Source organism: Lepidochelys kempii, chromosome 9 (assembly GCF_965140285.1).
Source record: "Lepidochelys kempii isolate rLepKem1 chromosome 9, rLepKem1.hap1, whole genome shotgun sequence".
In the NCBI taxonomy this organism is placed as follows: domain Eukaryota; kingdom Metazoa; phylum Chordata; order Testudines; family Cheloniidae; genus Lepidochelys; species Lepidochelys kempii.
This window is the reverse complement of record NC_136388.1, coordinates 42,703,480-42,727,873: the sequence shown is the minus strand read 5'-3', so window position 1 is coordinate 42,727,873 and position 24,394 is coordinate 42,703,480. Positions and strand designations below refer to the sequence as shown.

Below are 24,394 nucleotides of genomic sequence, written 5' to 3'. Positions count from 1 at the left end.
TTTACACAGTAGTTTATGTCACATTCTAATGTCTTCTTGCAGGGGTAAATTGCAAGCATCCTCTCCACTTTCCAATCCAGCTGCAATTGCTAGAGGCTAATAGAACAAATTGCATGTAACAAAGTAAATTTCCTCTGTGCTGATCTTAATCTCTATCCAGTCATGTTGTTGTGCTCTGGCATGTGAGATAATGGGGAAGTAACTTGGTCTCAAGTACAGGAACATTTTTATTTACAGTACATTGGTGACACTGAAATGAAAGTGTGTTGAACTCAAAGTCATGCTGGAAGTGTAGAGGTAGCAGCAATCTCTGGGTAGCATTTGACGATATTGAAGTCACATACCTTTGTCAAGCAGCGGCACGGAGCTAATAAAGAGGGTTTGTTAGAGGAAATGGTTGTTTTGAATAACTGAAGAAAGGACAGGGAGTTATTAAACATTTGCATTTACAACAGCTTCTGCAGGAGACTGGAATTGCAGAGACAAACAAGAGCTCTGTTTTCAGAAGAGTCTGGGAGCGTTGAATCAAACTGGAGTTTCAATTCATCAAGAAACAGTGGAATATTTCACCACCGCAGCTCAGTGGTTAGAGTCCTGTGTGGATTCTAACACCCTGTTTGTTGAGGAAGGATCTGCTACACATTCACTGTCTCCACCTGGGAGCTTGGACTGCCGTATACGGAGAGTAATATATAGCCTATGGTAAGTCAAACATGTGGCTAAAAAACACATGTTCTTATTTCTCATTTTGCTTCTGAGCTGTTAATTTCAACCAAAACTATCCCACTTGAAATCTCCTGACCATTTCTCTCAGGATTAGTGCAAGGATTAGTCCCAATTACAGTCCCTGACATCCAGGGAACACAGGGAGGGTTCTCCAATCACCCACCACAGGCTCGCATCACTCCAAAGAGTTAGTGGGGTCATGGACTTGACCCCATCTCCAACAAACTACAAAGTTAGCTACGCACACTGGGACAACAGGAGGCACCATCTTTAAGGGTGGAGGACTTTGCACACCACTGAACTCCAGGAGTCTGTGTTTCCCCAAAACACAGTCTGCCCTCAAGCTCCCCCTGGGGTAGTGTAGATCCACGCCATTCAGGATTGGCCCTACAGGGTATGATCTAGCACTAAGATGCTCAGTGGTCCCCATATTTAAAACAAAATGATGTTCATTAAGGGAGTCTTTCCACTGACCTCAAGTGGCTTTCGATCAGGCTCTAAAATCTATATTCTGACTTTTTCAATGTGAACATGAGTATGTTTCCTTCTTTTTCAGTAAAACTGGAGATATGGCAAATAGCTCCATCGAAAGTTATGTGCAGCTGTTCCAGATAACTGTGTACATTCCCACATTTGTCCTAGGATTGCTGTTCAATGTGATGGCTTTGTGGTTTGCCTTTTGTAAGATCAGGAAGCTGACAGAATCAATAATCTACCTGGTGTCACTTATTACTCTGGATACCTTACTGCTGTTTACCCTTCCTTTTAAAATAATTTCCTATGGTTCCGAGAACAAATGGAACTTGGGGTTTGCATTCTGCTCATTCCTGGAAAGCCTCTACTTTGCGAACATGTATGGGAGCATTCTCATCTCTGCATGTATATGTGTGGACAGATATATCGCCATCCGACATCCATTCTTAGCCATTTCCCTGAGATCCACCAAGAAAGCTGCTATAGTCTGTTCTATCGTCTGTGTGGGTGTCTGGGCTGGAACTTCTTTTACTTACCAATTCTATGATAACACACCCACTACGTGCTTCTATGGCTTCTCTAATAAAATATGGCAAAACCCAGCTGTGCTTGTCACCTTGGAGACTGCGTTTTTTGGCAGCCTGATAGCAATGATCTTCTGCACAGTTCAGATCATCATATACTTGAAACGGAGCAGAAGGCCAGACGATCCCCTTACTGACACAAGTAAATCAGTGAAGATAGCCATGGCAAACCTAGCCACATTTGTCGTCTGTTTCACCCCTTTCCATGTGATGTTCTTCTTGTATTATTTGGTAAAAAAAGGGGTCATCACAAGCAATCATCAGCAAATCATACGCTCTTTTGTACAGATCAGCCTCTGCTGGGCTAACCTCAACTGCTGCTTGGATGCAATTTGCTATTATTTTGTCCTTAAGGAGTTTTTGAAATCCCCACGTCAGGGGAGTCAGAAAACAACCAACGTTAGTTAATCAAAGTGCTGTGCGTCTCAATCATTCTGGGAGCAGAAGGGGAAAGCTTTTGAAAACTGACCACTTCTAGCTAATTTTGAAGATTGTTTTCATCTGATGCTCACTGAATTCTCTCTCTTAAGCCACAATCCAAAGGACCAGCAAAAATAAATTGCCAAATAAAAGTAGTTCTAACTAACAGTCAAACAAAACTGTATTTGAAAACCAAATGGTTACCTGAAAGTGTTGCCTACTGGAGAGCTACTTCAATAGGAACTGTGGGGGCTCAATTAATATAGGTGGAATTTTTTATTTGAAAATATAATTACAGTGAAACCTGTACTAAGAACCACCTCCTTAATTATTCCTTTTGCGTCTTGTTTTGTCTTGGTGTTTGTAAAAAATAAGAATTGAAACTATTTCCTATAAATGGTAACACAAATCCCAACCATGAGTGGTGTCTCCTGTTTTCTTGAAAAGCGTTTGTGTGGGTTTAGTGTCAGCAAAGGTTCCAGACTGACTGCCCTGGAGCCAGAGATCCTCTGCCTATCCACATCGCAGGCACAAATTTAGGTCTGCCTGCTTTACTCACATTGACTTATTTTGCAAATAATCACATTGACTTAAGTGGAACTCCTCAATGTGTAAAGTACTTCTCAGCATGAATGAGGGTTGCATAATCTGACCCTATATTTGCATCCAGAACTCCATATGAACTTTGTGGGTTGAGGTTGCTCTGAACTAGCATGTCTCGGGCGTGCCCCTTCCTTGCTTTACAATCACTCACTGTGGAGCAGGACTGTGGGCACCTTTTCCCCACCAAAGAGCTACACTGCTGGGGTATGCTAATAGAAACCTGTATATCCCTGGGCTGAATCAAGCCCACGCTTTTTGGGGATGTGCACATGTGTCCATTTGGAAATGAGACCACCAATTCCATTTCACATGGGCTGATGTTTGGGTAGCAATTTTCACCATCTCCTAAAGGTCTGCCTTTCAAATCCAGCCTGTGTTTTGTAACAGCTTTCCGTCTCTACAGACCCTGCTTATATTGAAATGGAGACCTAGCATATACGGTGCAAGGCTGCTAAAAGAGAATTTCAAAGCCACGCAGGGGATTTAGACACATGATCACAATTGAGATGAATGGGAGTTGTGTATCTAAAGCCCCTAGACAGCTCTGAAAATCCCAGACCCAATCTCTCTCTCAGTCAGGGCCCTGACTCATCAATTCCCCCTTAGCATCTCCTTTTCATATAGATCTCCACTGTTGTTTAACAGTTGGCTATAACCCACGTTTATTAATAAAATCAGAAACAAAAACAAGGGAATGAAATTTGAAAGTCAAGTTTAAAGTGGTGCAGTCACCAGCGTCTGAAAGGAACTTCCATACCATTCAGAGATGCGGGGCCAGAATACCCCTGGACCCAATGCTGTCAACTAGTAACATACACAGCCCACTGGGGGAAAAAATTCTTTAGGCTCCTGAGAGAGGTATAGTATTACCAAAGCCTAAACAAACAAGGCAATAAAAAAATCTTCCGTTCGCTAAATCTACCTTATCTATTGATTATTTGTCACACAAACTCATTTCATTGCCCTTTACCAAATTATAATCATCTTGAGACGATCCAACTCAGCTGTACAAGGTGAGACATATTCTGATTTCAGTAAATTCAGAGTAATTGGGCTAGACCCTCCTCTCGCTTACTCTAGTGAGTATAACAGAATTCCTGATTTACAGAGGTGTAAGTCAAAACAGAATCATGCCTGTTCAGGATTTACAACAACGTTGCTGAGATCACAATCTGGTGCGACAGGTGCAAGATGGACTTTTCTCACATTGCACAGTGCATGTCCCTCCCTCCCCCTCCATGTGGATTACATTCTGTAGGGTAAAGTACCTTAATTCAGTTTCAGTTTTTTCTGTGCGCACTGGGTTTCTATTTAGCCCTATTAAACTGATAGCAAAAATATAAGAGCTAAATTACACAGAAAGGAAGGACTAAGGTTCACCAATGCCTGTGTTCATAAGAAATAGATTATCTCACTTTAAAAAGTTCATTGACTGAAGTAATTGATATCCATAGTCCTGTTGGGCTAGAATCTTAAAAATGTCATACATTCATGCATTATTGGCTGTTGTGTAAGGAAAGAAACCCAACCTTTCAACAGTCCGTTCACTGTACATGTATAAGGGGTAACAATGAACAAACATTACATCAATTTCTTCTATGAGCTAGTGACCTGTGTTATGAAATCTCCAGCCTGAAGAAATGAAATTCATTTGTGGTCATCCATTCTATTTATCAGATTTCAACTGAAAATTTCCATAAATACGTTTATTGAAAAGGTGACTAAAAAATTACAAAGATTTCAATCCATGCTGCTGTTTAGATCTCAAAGGTCAGTTAAAGGTCACCAGTCTTCTTTTAAATAGTGTTTCAACTGATGTAATGTTGTTCTTAAGGATTTGAATCTGAGTATTTAGGTGTGTACAATAAAAGTATCCAGCAGCCATGTTGGTAAATGAAGCAAAACCCAATCTGTTCTTCATCTATAGTTCATGTTTTTTTCATTTCCTGTTGCCACTTAGTTCCAACAGATTCATACACAACTCCCTGTAATTTTAATCCTGTTTAAAGTACATTTAGGTAGCAAGAAGATTACTACTGCTTATAGTAACCATTTGGCTTCTCAGATACCTTCCACAGCAACAATATAATTGTTAAAATTAGCATAGGATGACAACCAAAGGATTAATATTTTCTAATTAACTGTAGTTAACATTTAATGTAGGACAATTTGAACATGCCTAAGAGACTGTTTTTGCTGGTCAGAGATCCATCCAACATATTTCTCTACTTTTCATGACCATTCTTGTTATTTCCCAAACAATATGATCTCTATTATAAACTATGAAACAGTCTAGATAGTTCTGAAGAACTAGAAACTCTGCTTCCTCTCTTTATAGAACTGTTGCAGCCTGGAGTTACGTCAGTCAGTGTGATGTGATGCAATGTAAGTGTGATGTGTGAATTTGACGTTCAGATGTGACTTGCATGAGTTATGTGCAAGTTCTAACAAGGAAAATCTTGTTGACATGTAGCATAAATTTTCTGACATGTCTCAGAAAAACCCTGTCACGGGAAAATTCTGCTCACAGCTATACTGGTGTTAAACCAGACTAGCACAGTTGATTTAAACTGAAAGCAGGAGTTGGTCTATTTATTTCACCTTAACTCGTCAGGATTTCTGATTTATCCTTTGGGATTGAAAAAAGGTTTCATTCTACTTTGACAGAGAGAAATGGCCATACTTCAACGGAATTTATGGTTAGAACAAATGTGATATTACATCTGACTAATCATACTTTCTGAACTCTCTCTTTATGTGCTAGGGTACTGTCAAGGTTCCTCCCCCACTCTGAACTCTAGGGTACAGATGTGGGGACCTGCATGAAAAACCTCCTAAGCTTATCTTTACCAGCTTAGGTCAAAACTTCCCCAAGGTAACAAATATTACCCCCGTTATCCTTGGAATGGCCGCTACCACCACCAAACTAATACTGGTTACTGGGGAAGAGCTGTTTGGACGCGTCCTTCCCCCCAAAATACTTCACAAAACCTTGCACCCCACTTCCTGGACAAGGTTTGGTAAAAAGCCTCACCAATTTGCATAGGTGACCACAGACCCAGACCCTTGGATCTTAAGAACAATGAACAATCCTCCCAACACTTGCACCCCCCCTTTCCTGGGAAATGTTGGATAAAAAGCCTCACCAATTTGCATAGGTGACCACAAACCCAAACCCTTGGATCTGAGAACAATGAAAAAGCATTCAGTGTTTTACAAGAAGACTTTTAATAAAAAATAGAAGTAAATAGAAATAAAGAAATCCCCCCTGTAAAATCAGGATGGTATATATCTTACAGGGTAATTAGATTAAAAAAACATAGAGAACCCCTCTAGGCAAAACCTTAAGTTACAAAAAAGATACACAGACAGAAATAGTTATTCTATTCAGCACAATTCTTTTCTCAGCCATTTAAAGAAATCATAATCTAACACATACCTAGCTAGATTACTTACTAAAAGTTCTAAGGCTCCATTCCTGTTCTGTCCCTGGCCAAGACGACTACAGACAGACCCACAAACCCTTTGTTTCTCTCCCTCCTCCCAGCTTTTGAAAGTATCTTGTCTCCTCATTGGTCATTTTGGTCAGGTGCCAGCGAGGTTACCTTTAGCTTCTTAACCCTTTACAGGTGAGAGGAGCTTTCCCCTGGCCAGGAGGGATTTCAAAGGGGTTTACCCTTCCCTTTATATTTATGACACGCCCCCCAAATCTCAGCTAGGGTGAAACACTGGCTGGGATTTCTTCCTGGAGCTCTAGGAAAACAGAGTTAATAAGACACATGCATCTCTAAATATACTACCAAGTACATAAAGACTAACAATATTTTCCACATCTCAAGGACGATTTTAACCAGTTGATTCTGGGAAACTTTCACGGGAGAGTGCATCAGCCACTTTGTTAGAAGCTCCTGAGATGTGTTGGATGTCGAAATCAAAATCTTGGAGAGCTAAACTCCACCGAAGAAGTTTTCTGTTAGTTTCTTTGACGGTGTGAAGCCACTTTAGTGCAGCATGGTCGGTTTGCAGGTGGAAACGCCGTCCCCAAACATATGGGCGTAGCTTTTCCAGAGCGTAGACAATGGCATAACATTCTTTTTCAGTGACTGACCAGTTGCTTTCCCTCTCAGACAGTTTTTTGCTGAGAAACACTACAGGGTGGAATTCTTGATCAGGTCCTTTCTGCATTAAAACTGCTCCCACACCACGCTCGGATGCATCTGTGGTTACTAGGAACGGTTTGTCAAAGTCTGGGGCCCTTAGTACAGGGTCAGACATGAGTGTCGCTTTAAGCTTGTTAAAGGCCTTCTGACACCTTCCGGTCCACTGAACAGCATTTGGCTGTTTCTTTTTGGTTAGGTCTGTCAGTGGGGCAGCGATTTGGCTGTAGTGCGGTACAAATCGTCTGTAATAACCGGCCAAGCCTAAGAAGGATTGAACCTGTTTCTTTGACTTTGGGACAGGCCACTTTTGGATAGCATCCACTTTGGCCTGTAGGGGGCTGATAGTTCCTTGACCCACCTGGTGTCCAAGGTAAGTCACTCTGTTTAGGCCTATTTGACACTTCTTAGCCTTAACAGTTAGTCCTGCCTCCCTTATGCGCTCAAGGACTTTTTGTAGATGTTCCAGGTGGTCTGCCCAGGAATCCGAAAATATGGCCACATCGTCAAGGTAGGCGACTGCATATTCTCCTAATCCCGCTAGGAGACCATCTACAAGTCTTTGGAAAGTGGCGGGTGCATTTCGCAGCCCGAAAGGGAGTACATTAAATTCATACAGCCCGAGATGTGTGATGAAGGCTGACCTTTCCTTGGCAGATTCATCTAGCGGTACCTGCCAGTACCCCTTGGTTAAGTCCAAGGTAGAGATGAACTGGGCCCTTCCCAGTTTCTCTAATAGTTCATCTGTGCGTGGCATGGGATAGTTGTCTGGGCGAGTTACAGCATTTAGCTTACGGTAGTCCACGCAAAAACGTATTTCCCCATCTGGTTTGGGAACTAGAACCACTGGAGATGCCCATGCACTTTCAGAGGGGCGGATTACACCCATCTGTAACATATCCTGGATCTCCCGTTCTATAGCAGTTTTAGCTTGAGGAGACACCCGGTAAGGGTGGACCCTAATTGGGTGAGCATTACCTGTGTCAATGGAGTGGTATGCCCGTTCAGTCAGTCCTGGGGTGGCTGAGAACGTTGGCGCGTAGCTAGTGCACAGCTCCTGGATCTGCTGTCGCTGCATACGCCCAAGGGTCATGGAGAGGTTCACCTCTTCCACACCACCAGCACATTTCCCTTCGTAGTAAACACCTTCAGGCCACTCAGCGTCGTCTCCTCCCTGGGCTGTAAACTGACAAACCTTTAATTCTCTGGAATAAAAGGGCTTTAGAGAATTAATATGGTACACCTTAGGCTTTCGGTTGGAGGTGGGGAATGCTATGAGATAATTAACAGCTCCCAGGCGCTCCTGGACCATGAATGGCCCTTCCCACGATGCTTCCATTTTATGGGCCTGGAGCGCCTTTAAGACCATGACCTGGTCTCCTACTTTGAAGGAACGCTCTCTGGCATGTTTATCATACCAGGCTTTTTGCTCTTTTTGAGCATCCTGTAAGTTTTCTCTAGCAAGGGCTAAAGAGGTTCGGAGGGTGTTTTGTAGGTTGGTTACAAAGTCCAGAATGTTAGTTCCTGGAGAAGGTGTAAATCCCTCCCATTGCTGCTTCACCAACTGCAATGGCCCCTTAACCTCACGGCCATATACAAGTTCAAATGGGGAAAACCCTAAACTGGGATGTGGTACAGCTCTGTAGGCAAAGAGCAACTGCTGCAATACTAGGTCCCAATCATTGGAGTGCTCATTTACGAATTTACGTATCATGGCCCCCAAAGTTCCATTAAACTTCTCCACCATGCCATTTGTTTGATGATGGTAAGGAGTGGCAACCAAGTGATTTACCCCATGAGCTTCCCAAAGGTTTTTCATAGTTCCTGCCAGGAAATTAGTCCCTGCATCTGTGAGGATGTCGGAGGGCCAACCTACCCTGGCAAAAATGTCTGCTAGTGCCTGGCACACACTTTTAGCCCTGGTGTTGCTTAGAGCTACTGCTTCCGGCCATCGGGTGGCAAAATCCATGAAAGTCAGTATGTACTGCTTTCCTCTGGGTGTCTTTTTCGGAAAAGGACCCAGAATATCCACAGCTACTCGCTGAAATGGAACTTCAATGATGGGGAGTGGCTGGAGAGGAGCTTTGACCTGGTCTTGGGGTTTTCCCACTCTTTGGCACACCTCACAAGACTGGACATAGGTAGAAACATCCTTGCCCATTCCCTCCCAGTGGAATGACCCCCCCAAACGGTCTTTGGTCCTGTTCACCCCAGCATGGCCACTAGGGTGATCATGGGCTAAGCTCAAGAGCTTGGCCCGGTATTTAGTTGGAACTACCAACTGTCTCTGAGGATGCCAGTCTTCCTGGTGTCCCCCAGAAAGAGTTTCCTGGTATAAAAGTCCTCTTTCTACAACAAACCTGGATCGATTAGAAGAGCTGAGAGGCGGTGGGTTGCTCCGTGCCGCCGTCCAAGCTCTCTGGAGGCTTTCATCTGCTTCCTGTTCGGTCTGGAACTGTTCCCTTGATGCTGGAGACATCAGTTCCTCATGGGATTGTGGACCTAGGCTTGGTCCCTCTGGAAGCGATATAGGGGATGGAGCTGTTTCTGTTGACTGTGAACCGCTCTCCGCTGGTGCACTATGTTGGGATTCAGGCTCCGGCTGAGCCTCTTGTGTAGGGTTATCGGCTGCTGCCAGTTCAGGTTCGGTGGGGCCCTCTGGTGTTGAGGTTGCGAGTACTGGATTCAGTGCTGACACGGGGTCTGGTGTTGGTTGTTCGGCTGGTTCCGGTTCTGGGACTGGTTCCGTCTGGGTCTCTGGGACTGGATCCACTACTGCTGTTGCAGACATTGGCCTGGGGTCCAGGTCCATCACCTCTGACTGGGTCCTGATAGAAGTTTCCGGAACAGAGCTAGGCCTCACGGCTTGTTTAGCCTGGTTGCGGGTGACCATTCCCACCCTCTTGGCCTGCTTCACATGATTGGCCAAGTCTTCCCCCAACAGCATGGGGATGGGATAATCATCATAGACTGCAAAAGTCCACATTCCTGACCAGCCCTTGTACTGGACAGGCAACTTGGCTGTAGGCAAATTGAAAGAGTTGGACTTGAAGGGTTGAATCGTCACTTGGATCTCTGGGTTGATTAAATTGGGGTCCACTAAGGAAGCATGGATAGCTGACACTTGTGCTCCGGTGTCCCTCCACGCGGTGACCTTCTTCCCGCCCACACTCACAGTTTCCCTCCGCTCCAAGGGTATCTGGGAGGTATCTGGGCCTGTGGACCTCTGGTGTGATTCCGGTGCAATGAACTGTAATCTGTTGGGGTTCTTGGGGCAGTTGGCCTTTACATGCCCCAGCTCGTTACACTTAAAACATCGTCCAGCTGACGGGTCACTGGGACGAGGAGGGTTGCTGGAGAATGGGGTGGTGGGACGATAAGGGGTCTGGAGGGTTCTTTGGGAGGTAGGTGGGGCTTTGGGCGGCCCCCGGTAATAGGGTGTGGTCTGGGGTGGTCCCTTCTGGTCTCCGCTCCAACTGCGACCAGTTTTCTTCTTCTCTGCCACCTCCACCCATCTGGCTCCAATCTCTCCTGCCTCGATTACAGTTTTGGGTTTCCCATCTAGGATGTATCTTTCTATTTCCTCAGGAACACCCTCTAAGAATTGTTCCATTTGCATTAGGAAGGGCAAATTTACTGGAGATTCAACACTTGCTCCTGATATCCAGGCATCCCAATGTTTCACAATGTGGTAGGCATGTCGGGTAAATGACATGTCTGGTTTCCACCTTAGGGCTCGGAACCTCCGACGAGACTGCTCGGGTGTTATCCCCATTCTGACTCTCGCCTTGGATTTAAACAGTTCATACTTGTTCATGTGTTCTTTAGGCATTTCAGCTGCCACCTCAGCTAAGGGTCCACTGAGCTGCGGCCTCAGCTCTACCATGTATTGGTCAGTAGAGATGCTGTACCCAAGGCAGGCCCTTTCGAAGTTTTCTAAGAAGGCCTCAGTATCATCACCTGCCTTGTAGGTGGGGAACTTTCTGGGATGGGAAGTGGTACCTGGAGAAGGATTGCTAGGGTTTGTTGGTATATTCTGCTGGGCCTTTATCTTCTCCATCTCCTCCACATGCTTCCTTGCCTCCATTTCCCTCTTGTGGGCAGCCTCCTGTACCTCCTTCTCCAGCCGCATGAGTTCTATCTGTCTTTCATGTTCCCTTTGTTTTTCCTCAGCCTGAAATTTGGCTAATTCCAGCTGTAGTCGAGCTGAGGATTTGGTCATTCTAACCTCTCTGTTTTTAACTAACTTTACACCTGAGGTTTAGAAATAAACAAACAAAACTTGGCTGTAAAATTTTGCTGTGCTGGAATAGAATACCTATTCTCTGATAGTGATTGTCAGCCTACAGAAAAAGACAATTCCCTTGTCTCTGCTCTGGGCCCAAATTAAAGCAAAAAACCTCCAACTACTTGGAAACCTGCTTACCCAGCCCAACGAAGAAAAAAAAAAATTTCTTTTCAAACCTGTGCTCCTTGTAAAACAAAAAAAAAAAATCAAAATCCTAAAAAAAAACCCTGCCACTTTTGTCTCCAGGCAAATGGGTAGAGCACACACCCCCTATTTACTTTTAGGAAGAAAAGAAAAAAAAAAACAAACCTCTGGGTTGGAAGACTGTGAATTTCCCTGCAGGAGTTAAGTACCCTGCCTCCAGGCAAATGAAACCTGCAATTCACAAGATAATCCCCTTTTGTCTCTGCTTGGCCACAAAGCAGAGAGAAACCAAGCTGCTTTCAGTTTCAAAGCTGCCTTCTGGACTTCCTAAAAATTCCTTTTTAAAATCTGTATTTCTAGTTCAAAAAATCTCAACTGGATCTCAAAATGATTTCAGGTTAATCCCACCACTGTGCCACCATGTCAAGGTTCCTCCCCCACTCTGAACTCTAGGGTACAGATGTGGGGACCTGCATGAAAAACCTCCTAAGCTTATCTTTACCAGCTTAGGTCAAAACTTCCCCAAGGTAACAAATATTACCCCCGTTATCCTTGGAATGGCCGCTACCACCACCAAACTAATACTGGTTACTGGGGAAGAGCTGTTTGGACGCGTCCTTCCCCCCAAAATACTTCACAAAACCTTGCACCCCACTTCCTGGACAAGGTTTGGTAAAAAGCCTCACCAATTTGCATAGGTGACCACAGACCCAGACCCTTGGATCTTAAGAACAATGAACAATCCTCCCAACACTTGCACCCCCCCTTTCCTGGGAAATGTTGGATAAAAAGCCTCACCAATTTGCATAGGTGACCACAAACCCAAACCCTTGGATCTGAGAACAATGAAAAAGCATTCAGTGTTTTACAAGAAGACTTTTAATAAAAAATAGAAGTAAATAGAAATAAAGAAATCCCCCCTGTAAAATCAGGATGGTATATATCTTACAGGGTAATTAGATTAAAAAAACATAGAGAACCCCTCTAGGCAAAACCTTAAGTTACAAAAAAGATACACAGACAGAAATAGTTATTCTATTCAGCACAATTCTTTTCTCAGCCATTTAAAGAAATCATAATCTAACACATACCTAGCTAGATTACTTACTAAAAGTTCTAAGGCTCCATTCCTGTTCTGTCCCTGGCCAAGACGACTACAGACAGACCCACAAACCCTTTGTTTCTCTCCCTCCTCCCAGCTTTTGAAAGTATCTTGTCTCCTCATTGGTCATTTTGGTCAGGTGCCAGCGAGGTTACCTTTAGCTTCTTAACCCTTTACAGGTGAGAGGAGCTTTCCCCTGGCCAGGAGGGATTTCAAAGGGGTTTACCCTTCCCTTTATATTTATGACAGGTACTTTGAATGGAAAGCTGCTATGTTAGAATTCTGTAACCCAAGTCAATATTTAGCTGCAGAGCAAGATTCTTACTGTTTCTCCCAAGAATTATAAAGGGGCCTTATTAAAATAAGAGATAGACGTAATTACTATCTACCTTCTACTTGGTCTCTCTCACACACACCATTTTTCAGATTAAATCTTGTATGCTTAAAAGGCTCCTGGGATCTGATCTTGCAGCCCTTACTCACACGAATAATCCCATTGGAGAACTGGACTCCTAGATGTGAGAGAGCTTATTCAACAATTGATACTTTATATCTGAATAAATCATGCCTTTTCATACCTGCTGAAAGAGGATATGGTGTTTTTTGTGTTTATAGAGAATGCCAGTGGTATATAATACTAGGAAATAGCTGTAATAAAGAATTCACAAATAGCCTGTAATCTGAAAGTTAGTCAAGGAAACTTTCTGGCAAATATTTACCAGTAACGAACACAGTTGAAGAAAATCAGGATTGGTTTGGAAATGATTCACTGCCCAGAATTGAGACTTAAGTTATAACAAGTACTGTTCCTAACTAAGATTCTGTCTACATTACAGAGCTATGTCGTTATAAAGCAGCTTACGTCTACCTAATTATGTCCATATACACACTACATCCTTGCTCCCACCAATGTAAATGCCCTACTACACTGACATAACTCCACCTCCATGAGAGGCGTAGGGCTTATGTCAGTGTAGTTAGAGCAATGCATGTAGACACTGTGTTACTTATATGGCTGTCCCCTGTCATTCTTGTCAATTTCACAGCATAAAGCTGTGAAATTGACAAAAAGGTGGGCTGTCACCCCAGGGTGTGCAGGGCGGCTCCAGCTAGAGCCCGACTGCCTCCCCAGCTCCTGGATGGGCTGTGCTTGCCACTCTCCCCTGCACCCAGAGCCAGGCTGTCCCCCAGTCCCAGCTACCCCAGCCTGGCTGCTGTCTGGGCTCCCCACTCCTGGCTCCCAGTTCTGAGCCAGGCTACGCCTGCCCAGCTCCCCATTCCTGGCTCCTGGTGGCTGCCCCAAAGTTCCTGGCTCCACAAGGAGCAGAGATCCAAGAGCCCGGGGGAGTAGCTGGGCTCCCAGTGGCAGGGAGTGGGGAATCAAGAGCCAGGGGGGAAGCTGGGCTCTGGGCAGGGAGCTGCATGCACTCTGAGCCCCCAGCACTGTCCCTCTTAAGTCGGTGGAAGCGCTCCTGGTAAGGACATGCACCACCAATAGAACGAGGGTAGTGTGGACATGAACCACCATAGTAATTATTGCAGTGGCAGTAAGTTGACCTAACATAGGTCAACTTAAGTTTCTAGTGTAGACATGCCCTAAAGCTTGGCCAGCTCTAGTCTGAAAGATTTGGTTAACATTTATTCTTTATTGTTCACATTCACTCACTTCTATTCTTCAGGATTCTAGATGGACCTAGACCAGTGGTGATGAAATACAGTATCACAAGAAAAAGTGCATCGTGCTCAGAGAGTCTGCAAAAGATTCTGTTCCCATGAGATTTCTGGCAAATTCTGCAAATTCAAATGAATTCAGATCAGCATTAGATAAGTAACCAAAATTTTGGGTGTTGAAAGTAGTACCCTAACTATGAAACTTGAACTTTGCCCGTCATCATTTGATATGACCCAGAGCCTGAGCAATTTACACCAGCCAAGATGTGGCCCTTCATGTACGATCTAGTTTGTTCTGCCACCGCAACAGGAGACCTCCAACATATGTCACTCAGCTTGAAGTTCCCTGTGATCATACAGCTTATTTCCCTACACATTATAGATAGATCCTTAAAGATCCAGTCATCCTTGTGACAAATAGGGCAATCTCCTGGATAAAACTTACCGAATTAAATTAAGCCTTATTGTCTTAAATGTAATACCTTTGGGATATATAGTATTAAAACTGTAATTGTTGATGTGCTATTGTGGAATTGTATGTAACTTCTCTAAGAGACATGACTATGGTAAACTTTGGGAAAAGTTAGGAATTTCAAAGGACTTTTTGAAACAGTGTGAACTTTTAAAATTAAGTTGGTTTCCCATTAAATCTCGAATCTGATTATTCAAGAACTCCTCATCCTCTCATTCTCTGCACTATCAGTACTTATCCTTCCAAACAACAGACCTTTTCTTCCAACACAACCATCAACTTGCACTTCATCCACTTGCAACCATCAACTTGCACTACTGGTTTCTAGCAGTAAAGAAAACATGGTACTTCCACTGCAGGACACAACCACTGTTCCACCGCTGGCCATCATGGTATTGATCACAGAACTGTATCTAAGAAGAATGCCTTTTATACTCTTCCAAAATTCCCATTTGATTTTCATATTCACCTGCTCAGGAGTTAACCTAGCAGCTAACTAATATACTAACCCTTGCTGCTTAGTTCCATCCTGTTGCTAAAAGTGAGGGATTAACCATTCAGAGGCTTCAAACATGAGCTGATTAAAGACCCAAAAGGTCCCAGCCACCCAGTTCTCATCAAGACATAAAACAGACCTATCTCACCAAGCCTATTCTTTAATCTATCAGAGAAAGACATAACAAGAACCAATGATGGAAAGCTAAAACCAGACAAACTCAAATTAGAAATTAGGCACCAATTTTAACCCCCCCTTTTTTTTTAGGATGACTAACCATCAGAACGCTGGAAGTGGTGGATTCTCCAACTCTTGATGTCTTCAGATCTAGACTAGACACATTTCTGGAAGAGATGGTTAACACAAGTTATCCTTTAGTTAAACACAAGTTATTGGGTTCAATACAGGGGTAACTCTGTGAAATGTAATGGCCTGTGATATACAGGAGGTGAGACTTAACAATCTAATGGTTCCTTCTGACCTCCAACCTCTATGAATACAAATAATAATTTGGATAACTATTAGATATTCAGCATATTCTCAAACCTGCAAAGTTTAATGTATTTTAGCAAGAATTATTATTTGTCTGATATACTGGATTTGCATTATTTGTCATTCAGTACTCTTATTTGAAAAAGATTCAAATACCATCAGAGAACAGAAACAATAATGTATAGCTTGGGTGACCTACCACACAACACAAATCATGATACCAGCTCTAGTTAGCAGTCCTGATTTGTAATCACTGTCACTGGCAGATCTCAATTCTAAGCTTTAACCACAGCTCTCATAGTTGATTGCCTCTTCCACTACAGAAGAATCCTGGTAGTTTGTTTCATTGCCTCTTGTGTAAACACATATCACCAGCAGGCTTAGGACAGGTTACCTGGCAACTTTCAGCAGCAAAGTTTCCATGTGCCTCAATTTTCATGCCTCTGCCATTCTCACCCTGTCACTGGAGAGAAAATGAATGATGTTTCATACCTTTTAAGAACCTTCAAAAGAGGCAGTATCCAATACAGACAGTCTCATAAACCAAATAGCCAAATGGAAAAAGACAAAGAACAGTGGAATTAAAATAAAAGCCCAAAAATATAGATTGGCTACAATAAACAAAACTTCAACTGCAGACGCTTTCACAAGTACCAGTTTCTTAGAATATGTTGATCTTCTCTGTTTCCACAGAGGCCATTAGTCCATCTAGTCTGACCTCCTATATAACACAAGCCATACAAGATGAACTTGTATTGATCTCAGTAACTTGTGTTTGACTAATGCATATATTCCATAAAGGCAACCAGTCTTGATGTGAAGACTTCAAGAGATGGAGAATCCTCCTGTCATAAATATAAAGGGAAGGGTAAACCCCTTTGAAATCCCTCCTGGCCAGGGGAAAGCTCCTCTCACCTGTAAAGGGTTAAGAAGCTAAAGGTAACCTCGCTGGCACCTGACCAAAATGACCAATGAGGAGACAAGATACTTTCAAAAGCTGGGAGGAGGGAGAGAAACAAAGGGTCTGTGTGTCTGTCTATAGTCTGTCTTTGTCGGGGATAGACCAGGAATGGAGTCTTAGAACTTTTAGTAAGTAATCTAGCTAGGTATGTGTTAGATTATGATTTCTTTAAATGGCTGAGAAAAGAATTGTGCTGAATAGAATAACTATTTCTGTCTGTGTATCTTTTTTGTAACTTAAGGTTTTGCCTAGAGGGGTTCTCTATGTTTTTGAATCTAATTACCCTGTAAGATATCTACCATCCTGATTTTACAGGGGGGATTTCTTTATTTCTATTTACTCCTATTTTTATTAAAAGTCTTCTTGTAAGAAAACTGAATGCTTTTTCATTGTTCTCAGATCCAAGGGTTTGGGTCTGTGGTCACCTATGCAAATTGGTGAGGCTTTTTATCCAACATTTCCCAGGAAAGGGGGGGTGCAAGTGTTGGGAGGATTGTTCATTGTTCTTAAGATCCAAGGGTCTGGGTCTGTAGTCACCTAGGCAAATTGGTGAGGCTTTTTACCAAACCTTGTCCAGGAAGTGAGGTGCAAGGTTTTGGGAAGTATTTTGGGGGAAAGGATGCGTCCAAACAGCTCTTCCCCAGTAACCAGTATTAGTTTGGTGGTGGTAGCGGCCAGTCCAAGGACAACGGGTGGAATATTTTGTACCTTGGGGGAAGTTTTGACCTAAGCTGGTAAAGATAAGCTTAGGAGGTTTTTCATGCAGGTCCCCACATCTGTACCCTAGAGTTCAGAGTGGGGGAGGAACCTTGACACCTCCACTTTCCTTTGTATTTTATTTCAGTGGTTACTCACCCCAATCTAGTTGAAAACTGAGACAGAACAGCTGAGGTAGATAGTCCTCCAGCAGTGACCCATTCGACATTCTTATGGCTGCCTTTGCACATGTGTGCCCACCAGCTAATTTAAGGTAAGAAGAGCTGGCTGGGAAACAGGTTTGCAATCCCAGGAAAAATGTTCAAAACATTTTCCAGTCCTGAATTGGGACAAAGTTAAAATCTTGAAATTTTTCACACAATGAACATCTTTATATAATTTTTTTTTTTTTAAAAAGGGTTAGGTTAATTCAAAATAATTTTATTTCATTCATTTTGAAAAGTTTCATTCAATTTTGACCATCGAAAATAATTTTTTTACTATAAGTTAACTGTTTTGAAATATAAGTTGTTTCAAACCAAAAAATTGAAATTTGCAATGTCAAAATAGGATGGTTTGAAAATTCTGAATTTTTTTTTCCAAACAAATTTGAAATTTGTTGGACTCAACCCTTTCCCATGAGAAGTTTTGGTTATGATGAATAGATATGTTTCAGTGGAAAAGCATTTTTCAAAAAATTCCCAGCCAGCTATAAAGGTAAGCTGGGAGTCCCAGTCAAAAGTCCTTCAGATGAGGAGCAGTCTTCAAAAGACAAAAAGAAAAGGAGTACTTGTGGCACCTTAGAGACTAACCAATTTATTTGAGCATGAGCTTTCTTGAGCTACAGCTCACTTCATTGGATGCATACCGTGGAAACTGCAGCAGACTTTATATACACACAGAGCCTGGATTTGTGCTGGACATGGCCCACCTTGATTACCATGCACACTGTAGGGAGAGTGGTCACTTTGGATGAGCTATTACCAGCAGGAGAGTGAGTTTGTGTGTGTATGGGGATGGGGGGGGGTGAGAAAACCTGGATTTGTGCTGGAAATGGCCCACCTTGATTATCATGCACATTGTAGGGAGAGTGGTCACTTTGGATGAGCTATTACCAGCAGGATAGTGAGTTTGTGTGTGTGTTTTCTGGAGGGGGGTGGTGGGTGAGAGAACCTAGATTTGTGCAGGAAATGGCCCACCTTGATTATCATGCACATTGTGTAGAGAGTTGTCACTTTGGATGGGCTATTACCAGCAGGAGAGTGAGTTTGTGTGTGCGGGGGTGGAGGGTGAGAAAACCTGGATTTGTGCTGGAAATGGCCCAACTTGATGATCACTTTAGATAAGCTATTACCAGCAGGACAGTGGGGTGGGAGGAGGTATTGTTTTATGATCTCTGTGTGTATATAAAGTCTGCTGCAGTTTCCACGGTATGCATCTGATGAAGTGAGCTGTAGCTCACGAAAGCTCATGCTCAAATAAATTGGTTAGTCTCTAAGGTGCCACAAGTACTCCTTTTCTTTTTGCAAATACAGACTAACACGGCTGTTACTCTGAAACCTTCAGAAGACAGTAAACCAAGGGAAGTTTGCTTACAAACATGATTGTTTATTTTGATTATGAATAAACAAAAGAATACCCTAAGTACAGTTATTACCACAGCATTCACTGGAAACTTCACTATTGTGATTGATTTGACATGGAAAGTGCTCATATATGATGATTAGCTGTTACACCAATAAAATAAAAACCAGCAGGATCTTATTAAAGGGAAAAAGGCAAAATACCACATTTATTGTGAATACAGAAAGAAACATAGTAAGCAGTTAGTTATAGCTATAACATTCCATTCAATCTCATATTTATTCACACATTCATTCATACAAACACACACACACACAGGTTCTGCAAGGCTGTTATCATAGTTACCGGCCTTAGAGTTGCTCATGCCAAGCCACTGGCCAGGTGGCCTGGACATGAGGAGGGAGCAGGGCCTTGTCAGATGCTCATCTGATGCTCCTGGAAGTTGGTTTGCAGAATCAGACCCCAAAGTTCTCATTTTTTAGAGTCTATTTTTATAGGAATTTCTTCCTGTGCCAGTCTATGGGAATTGCTTCATCATGCTGTTGCTGAATCAATCAGCAGATAGCACATTCCTGACGGCTCCAAGATGTTATCTTGTTCTTTGGTTCTCCCATTCTTGAGGCTGTTGGGTGGATTCCAGTCTGCCCTCCGGGGCGGTGGGGGGGGTCCCTCTGGTTATTTCCACTTGACGCCTTCTTCAGTCGATGGACACTGGATTCTTAGGCTGGCACCTCCCTGATCATTCAGTTATTATCCACACCAAGCATCCTCTATCTCTATTTTAATCACAATTGTTAATACAACAAAAGGGCGGGGAGTCTCTGGGTGCTGTTTCTGTTGTTAGAGTATTGCTTTGAGTCTCTCTCTCTGTGAATTGCTTTGAGAACAGACTCTGTCTTAGAATGTACTAACACAATTAGCAGCTTGCAAGTTTCACACAGAGGGAGAGAAACAGTACCAAAAACCAAGAGACCTCTTAATTAGTAATACCCTGGAATTTAAACTCTGGGGAATCAAACTCATTTGTGATTTTAATACAGAATTTCTTTAATATGATCCAACATAATCCCCCTTTTGACACTAAGATTTATAATCGTCAGTGTCACTTTCTATGTAGCCTATTCAAGAGAAAGTACTGTGAGGCAATTTGAGTTTGTGATTCCAATTCATGCCACATACATGATCCTAGTGATGTATCTTTACTACAAGGTTCTGGGGCAACAGGCAAGGTGAGGCACACCCACTTTTGAGGAGTCCATTCGGTACAACCTCTAGTGTCCAATAGCTTTCCTCCCTCCCCAGCCCACTGGCTCAAGGTCCAGGGTAGCCAGAAGGATCCCATGTGTAATATGGGGAGTGGGTTAACCTTCAATACCTTTGCCTCCAGGGACTGTTGGTGTGCAATTTTGACAACAATTTCTCCCATTAACAAGTCTGGTTTTACAATACTGGAAACGTATTGCATCCATTCATATTGATAAGTGTCAAACAATGATCTCTTTCTTTTTTAACAAATGCATCAAACCCTTAATATTTCCCAATATGACCCAGAACATTTTGTGTTCCAAAGTAGCTAGTGCAGGTATCTGCATTTCAGTGCATCCCATAGCTATGGCTGTGTAGTTTCCTATTCCTAATATTTTTTTTTCTTATGGATAAGCCATGTGGTAGTATTAAGCCATTACTAAAGATTCCATTGGCCTTTTAGGTTACCCAGACCAATTTGGACCAAGTCTACATTGGCATGTACTCATTTTTCTATCAGGCCGTCCTGTAGCTGGGACAGAAAGCTTAATTTATTTTTAAGTTCCTGCAGGTCTTCAGTATTTTTTTTTTTTAAACACACAACAGTGCGAGCAACAACACAAAACACAAGACAAAACATAGAACACAGAACACAATCTCTATTGTGACAGTAGATTCATGGTATTGGGTTGCTTTTCAGCTGGCATCAGCTTTTCCTGATTTTCTGAAAGACAAAAAGAACATGTTTCTACCCCTTTTGGGGTGGCAGATTATTGCTTAAAGTATTTCTTTTACAAATACCCTTGCTGATTGCAGGCAAAACAGAGGAATTGCCCCCCACATCTTCCTGTTTTTGTTCTATAGGCAGGCCAGGTTTCAATGGCTTTTATCTTTTAAGGGTTATGGGGAAATTATCCCACTGTTTAGTCATTAAATCCCTGAGTTTTCCTTCTTTTACAGCAGACCAAGTTTATAATGTTTTTTCCTGCTGTGTTAAGCTTTAAGTTTTATTTACAGGTAATAACTGAGAAGCATCATTACCATACAACCTTAAAGGGTTTTTCCAAAAATCATATACGCTATACGTTGTTACAGGGATACTTATTATAATTAAATTTATTAAAATTATTTTGATATACCATGCCTTTTATTTAGACAATTTGTTTGCTGACCAGGTGTGTCCTTTATCTGCAGCTCCTTTGTGCTGCTCGTTCTTTCCTTCCTTTATCATTTAGGTCATTTGCATTTTCACAGACGCTTCCTGCTTTTGGATTTAAAGCCATCAGCAGCTCAGAGACTCTATCTTAAAAGGGACACAATCAACTTTCACCAGAGTTTTGATTACTTTTAACTTCTGCTTTCAAAACACACAGCAATCTGAAAAAGAAAACGCAACCTATTGTGGCTCCCTTTGGAGCCCTAATAGCATTTTAATTAAGTAGCATGGTATGTTTGCATTTCTTTTACCCCTTCTACTATATACCCTGCACATGTTCTGGGGCAAATGCACATTCCTTCCATAGTTTAACTTCTATAACATTATCCAGATCCATTTTTACATAAGATGTCACTATTTCTTTTTTTGCTTACAGAGTTTTCATGTACCTTTATCAAAGTGACAGTCTGATTACTCAGAGCCATTTTAAGACTCAGTGTTTCTAACATTGCTTCTTTTTGTTTTGTGCACCTCACCTCTGCTGTTGCTTCAGAGAGGCACTGTCTTTTTTTTATTTTATTTTTTTTCTACAACTCTCATCTGCTATTTTGTTACAAAAAACAAACAAACAAAAAGAATCCAGAATTTTTTTTTTTATATTCTCCGGATTTTGACTGCCCTGCTACAGCCACAGCTTAAAAACATTTTAAATTTTGTAAAGCATTGAGTTACCTTTTAAGGGTTAAATGCCAAATCCCAGAGCCAAACAACACTAATTACCTGTGTCTAGCAAAAAGGTCTGTCAGTTTTGCAACTTTGAATTAAAGAGTCAAATGGATTTTTAGTGGCATTATTTAAAACAAAAACAAAACTAACTGGTCCTTAGAACTTTACATATTTACACACACACAGACAGATACATACACATTTTCTTTTCCTTAACATCCCTTCCACACTGCTCTGTTTTTTACATCTTACATTCCCTTTATACATTTGAGGCAGTTAAGTTCCAATAGAACCCTCTTATGTTGTTTTAGCAAATTTGACTAAATTGTCCAGTCAAATGATTTTAATCAGATAGTTTATTTTTGCCTGGCTAATTTACAGACATTCCTTTGGAAAAGGGCCCATTTTTCTTTCAGAATGGCTGCAAAGAAACCAAGAATGCTCTTTCTCTAACACTTTTCCTTTTTAACATTTTCGGTTAAAAGTTGTTTGGGTGAAATACAAAGTTTAACTGCTTAATTCCCTCCAGCCTCTGCAGAGTTAACTTTTTTTTTTTTTTTACTCTCTTTTCTCTTTGTAATTATGCCTGGGGGTGCAGTACATAGGACCTTCTCCCCCTTTACCTGCCTCCCTCCAGCCTCTGCAGAGTTAACTTTTTCACTCTTTTTGTATTCCTGGAGTGCCTCTTTCACTATTTTCAGCTGGCTTTGGGTATTTGTAGCCAGCACCTTCCAATTGTCTGCTCCCTTTTCAGTTTGTGCCTTTTCCTCTTTACATGAGGACAAGCGGAGGGAAGAATCCTTACATGCCTCCCACAACAACCAAATTGCTGCTGCATCTCTTTTGGCAGCACTAGAAGGTTTGTATATGAGGATATACTGAGCCAATCTATCCTCTAGGTCCGAAATAGTGCAGACATCAGCTAGGGCTTGTTTAGTCCAAGGACTGTGCCCACATTTTTGAAGGATTTGTTTAAAAGGTGTAATTTCTTTAACAAAAGGTGAGGTTGGAGTTCCTTCTGACTCCATTCCTCCCTCTGGTACTGGCTTACCCTGTTTTCTTTTAAACATCTTAACATGGATATTTCAATCTCTTTGTCACTGCTGGTATTACTTAGCAAGTGACACAGTCTAGATTCTGAAATCATAGCTTAATCTATGCGTTTTTTCTCCTGCTACCTTCCCAGAGGCCAGCAGGTCCCCTGCTACCTTCCCAGAGGCCAGCAGGTCCAGTTAACCTATTTCTCCCTGCTACCTTCTCGGAGGCCAGCAGGTCCCCGCTACCTTCTCAGAGGCCAGCAGGTCTGGTTTAATCTGTTTTCTCTACTACCTTCTCGGAGACCAGCAGGTCCCCTGCTACCTTCTCGGAGGCCAGCAGGTCTGGTTAACCTAATAGAAATGCCTAGCTCACTAGAGCTGGCGGTGTGCACACCAATATTTACAATAACTGAGGTCTTTTGCCAATATTCCCCCTTTTGCAATTCTCCACCAAAATGTTATACCAATAAAATAAAAACCAGCAGGATCTTATTAAAGGGAAAAAGGCAAAATACCACATTTATTGTGAATACAGAAAGAAACATAGTAAGCAGTTAGTTATAGTTATAACATTCCATTCAATCTCATATTTATTCACACATTCATTCATACAAACACACACAGGTTCTGCAAGGTTGTTATCATAGTTACCGGCCTTAGAGTTGCTCATGCCAAGCCACTGGCCAGGTGGCCTGGACATGAGGAGGGAGCAGGGCCTTGTCAGATGCTCATCTGATGCTCCTGGAAGTTGGTTTGCAGAATCAGACCCCAAAGTTCTCACTTTTTAGAGTCTATTTTTATAGGAATTTCTTCCTATGCCAGTCTATGGGAATTGCTGCTTCATGCTGTTGCTGAATCAATCAGCAGATAGCACATTCCTGATGGCTCCAAGATGTTATCTTGTTCTTTGGTTCTCCCATTCTTGAGGCTGTTGGGTGGATTCCAGTCTGCCCTCTGGGGAGGGTGGGGGGGGGTCCTCTGGTTATTTCCACTTGACCCCTTCTTCAGTCGATGGACACTGGATTCTTAGGCTGGCACCTCCCTGATCATTCAGTTATTATCCACACCAAGCATCCTCTATCTCTATTTTAATCACAATTGTTAATACAACAAAAGGGCGGGGAGTCTCTGGGTGCTGTTTCTGTTGTTAGAGTATTGCTTTGAGTCTCTCTCTCTGTGAATTGCTTTGAGAACAGACTCTGTCTTAGAATGTACTAACACAATTAGCAGCTTGCAAGTTTCACACAGAGGGAGAGAAACAGTACCAAAAACCAAGAGACCTCTTAATTAGTAATACCCTGGAATTTAAACTATGGGGAATCAAACTCATTTGTGATTTTAATACAGAACTTCTTTAATA

The 24,394-nt window shown here is 42.3% G+C and overlaps 1 protein-coding gene across 1 annotated transcript; it reads left to right on the top strand.

Moving 5' to 3' along the window:
* Positions 1 to 1,295: 1,295 nt before the first annotated feature.
* LOC140916900 (G-protein coupled receptor 55-like) lies at positions 1,296 to 2,553 on the top strand. The gene has a single exon (XM_073358795.2). The coding sequence runs from the start codon at positions 1,296 to 1,298 to the stop codon at positions 2,190 to 2,192; it is 897 nt and encodes a 298-aa protein (XP_073214896.1). The 3' UTR covers positions 2,193 to 2,553.
* The last annotated feature ends 21,841 nt before the right edge of the window (positions 2,554 to 24,394 follow it).

Excerpts from the sequence above, each read along its gene's own strand:
- LOC140916900 (XM_073358795.2), top strand. The coding sequence starts at position 1,296 with ATGGCAAATAGCTCCATCGAAAGTTATGTGCAGCTGTTCCAGATAACT.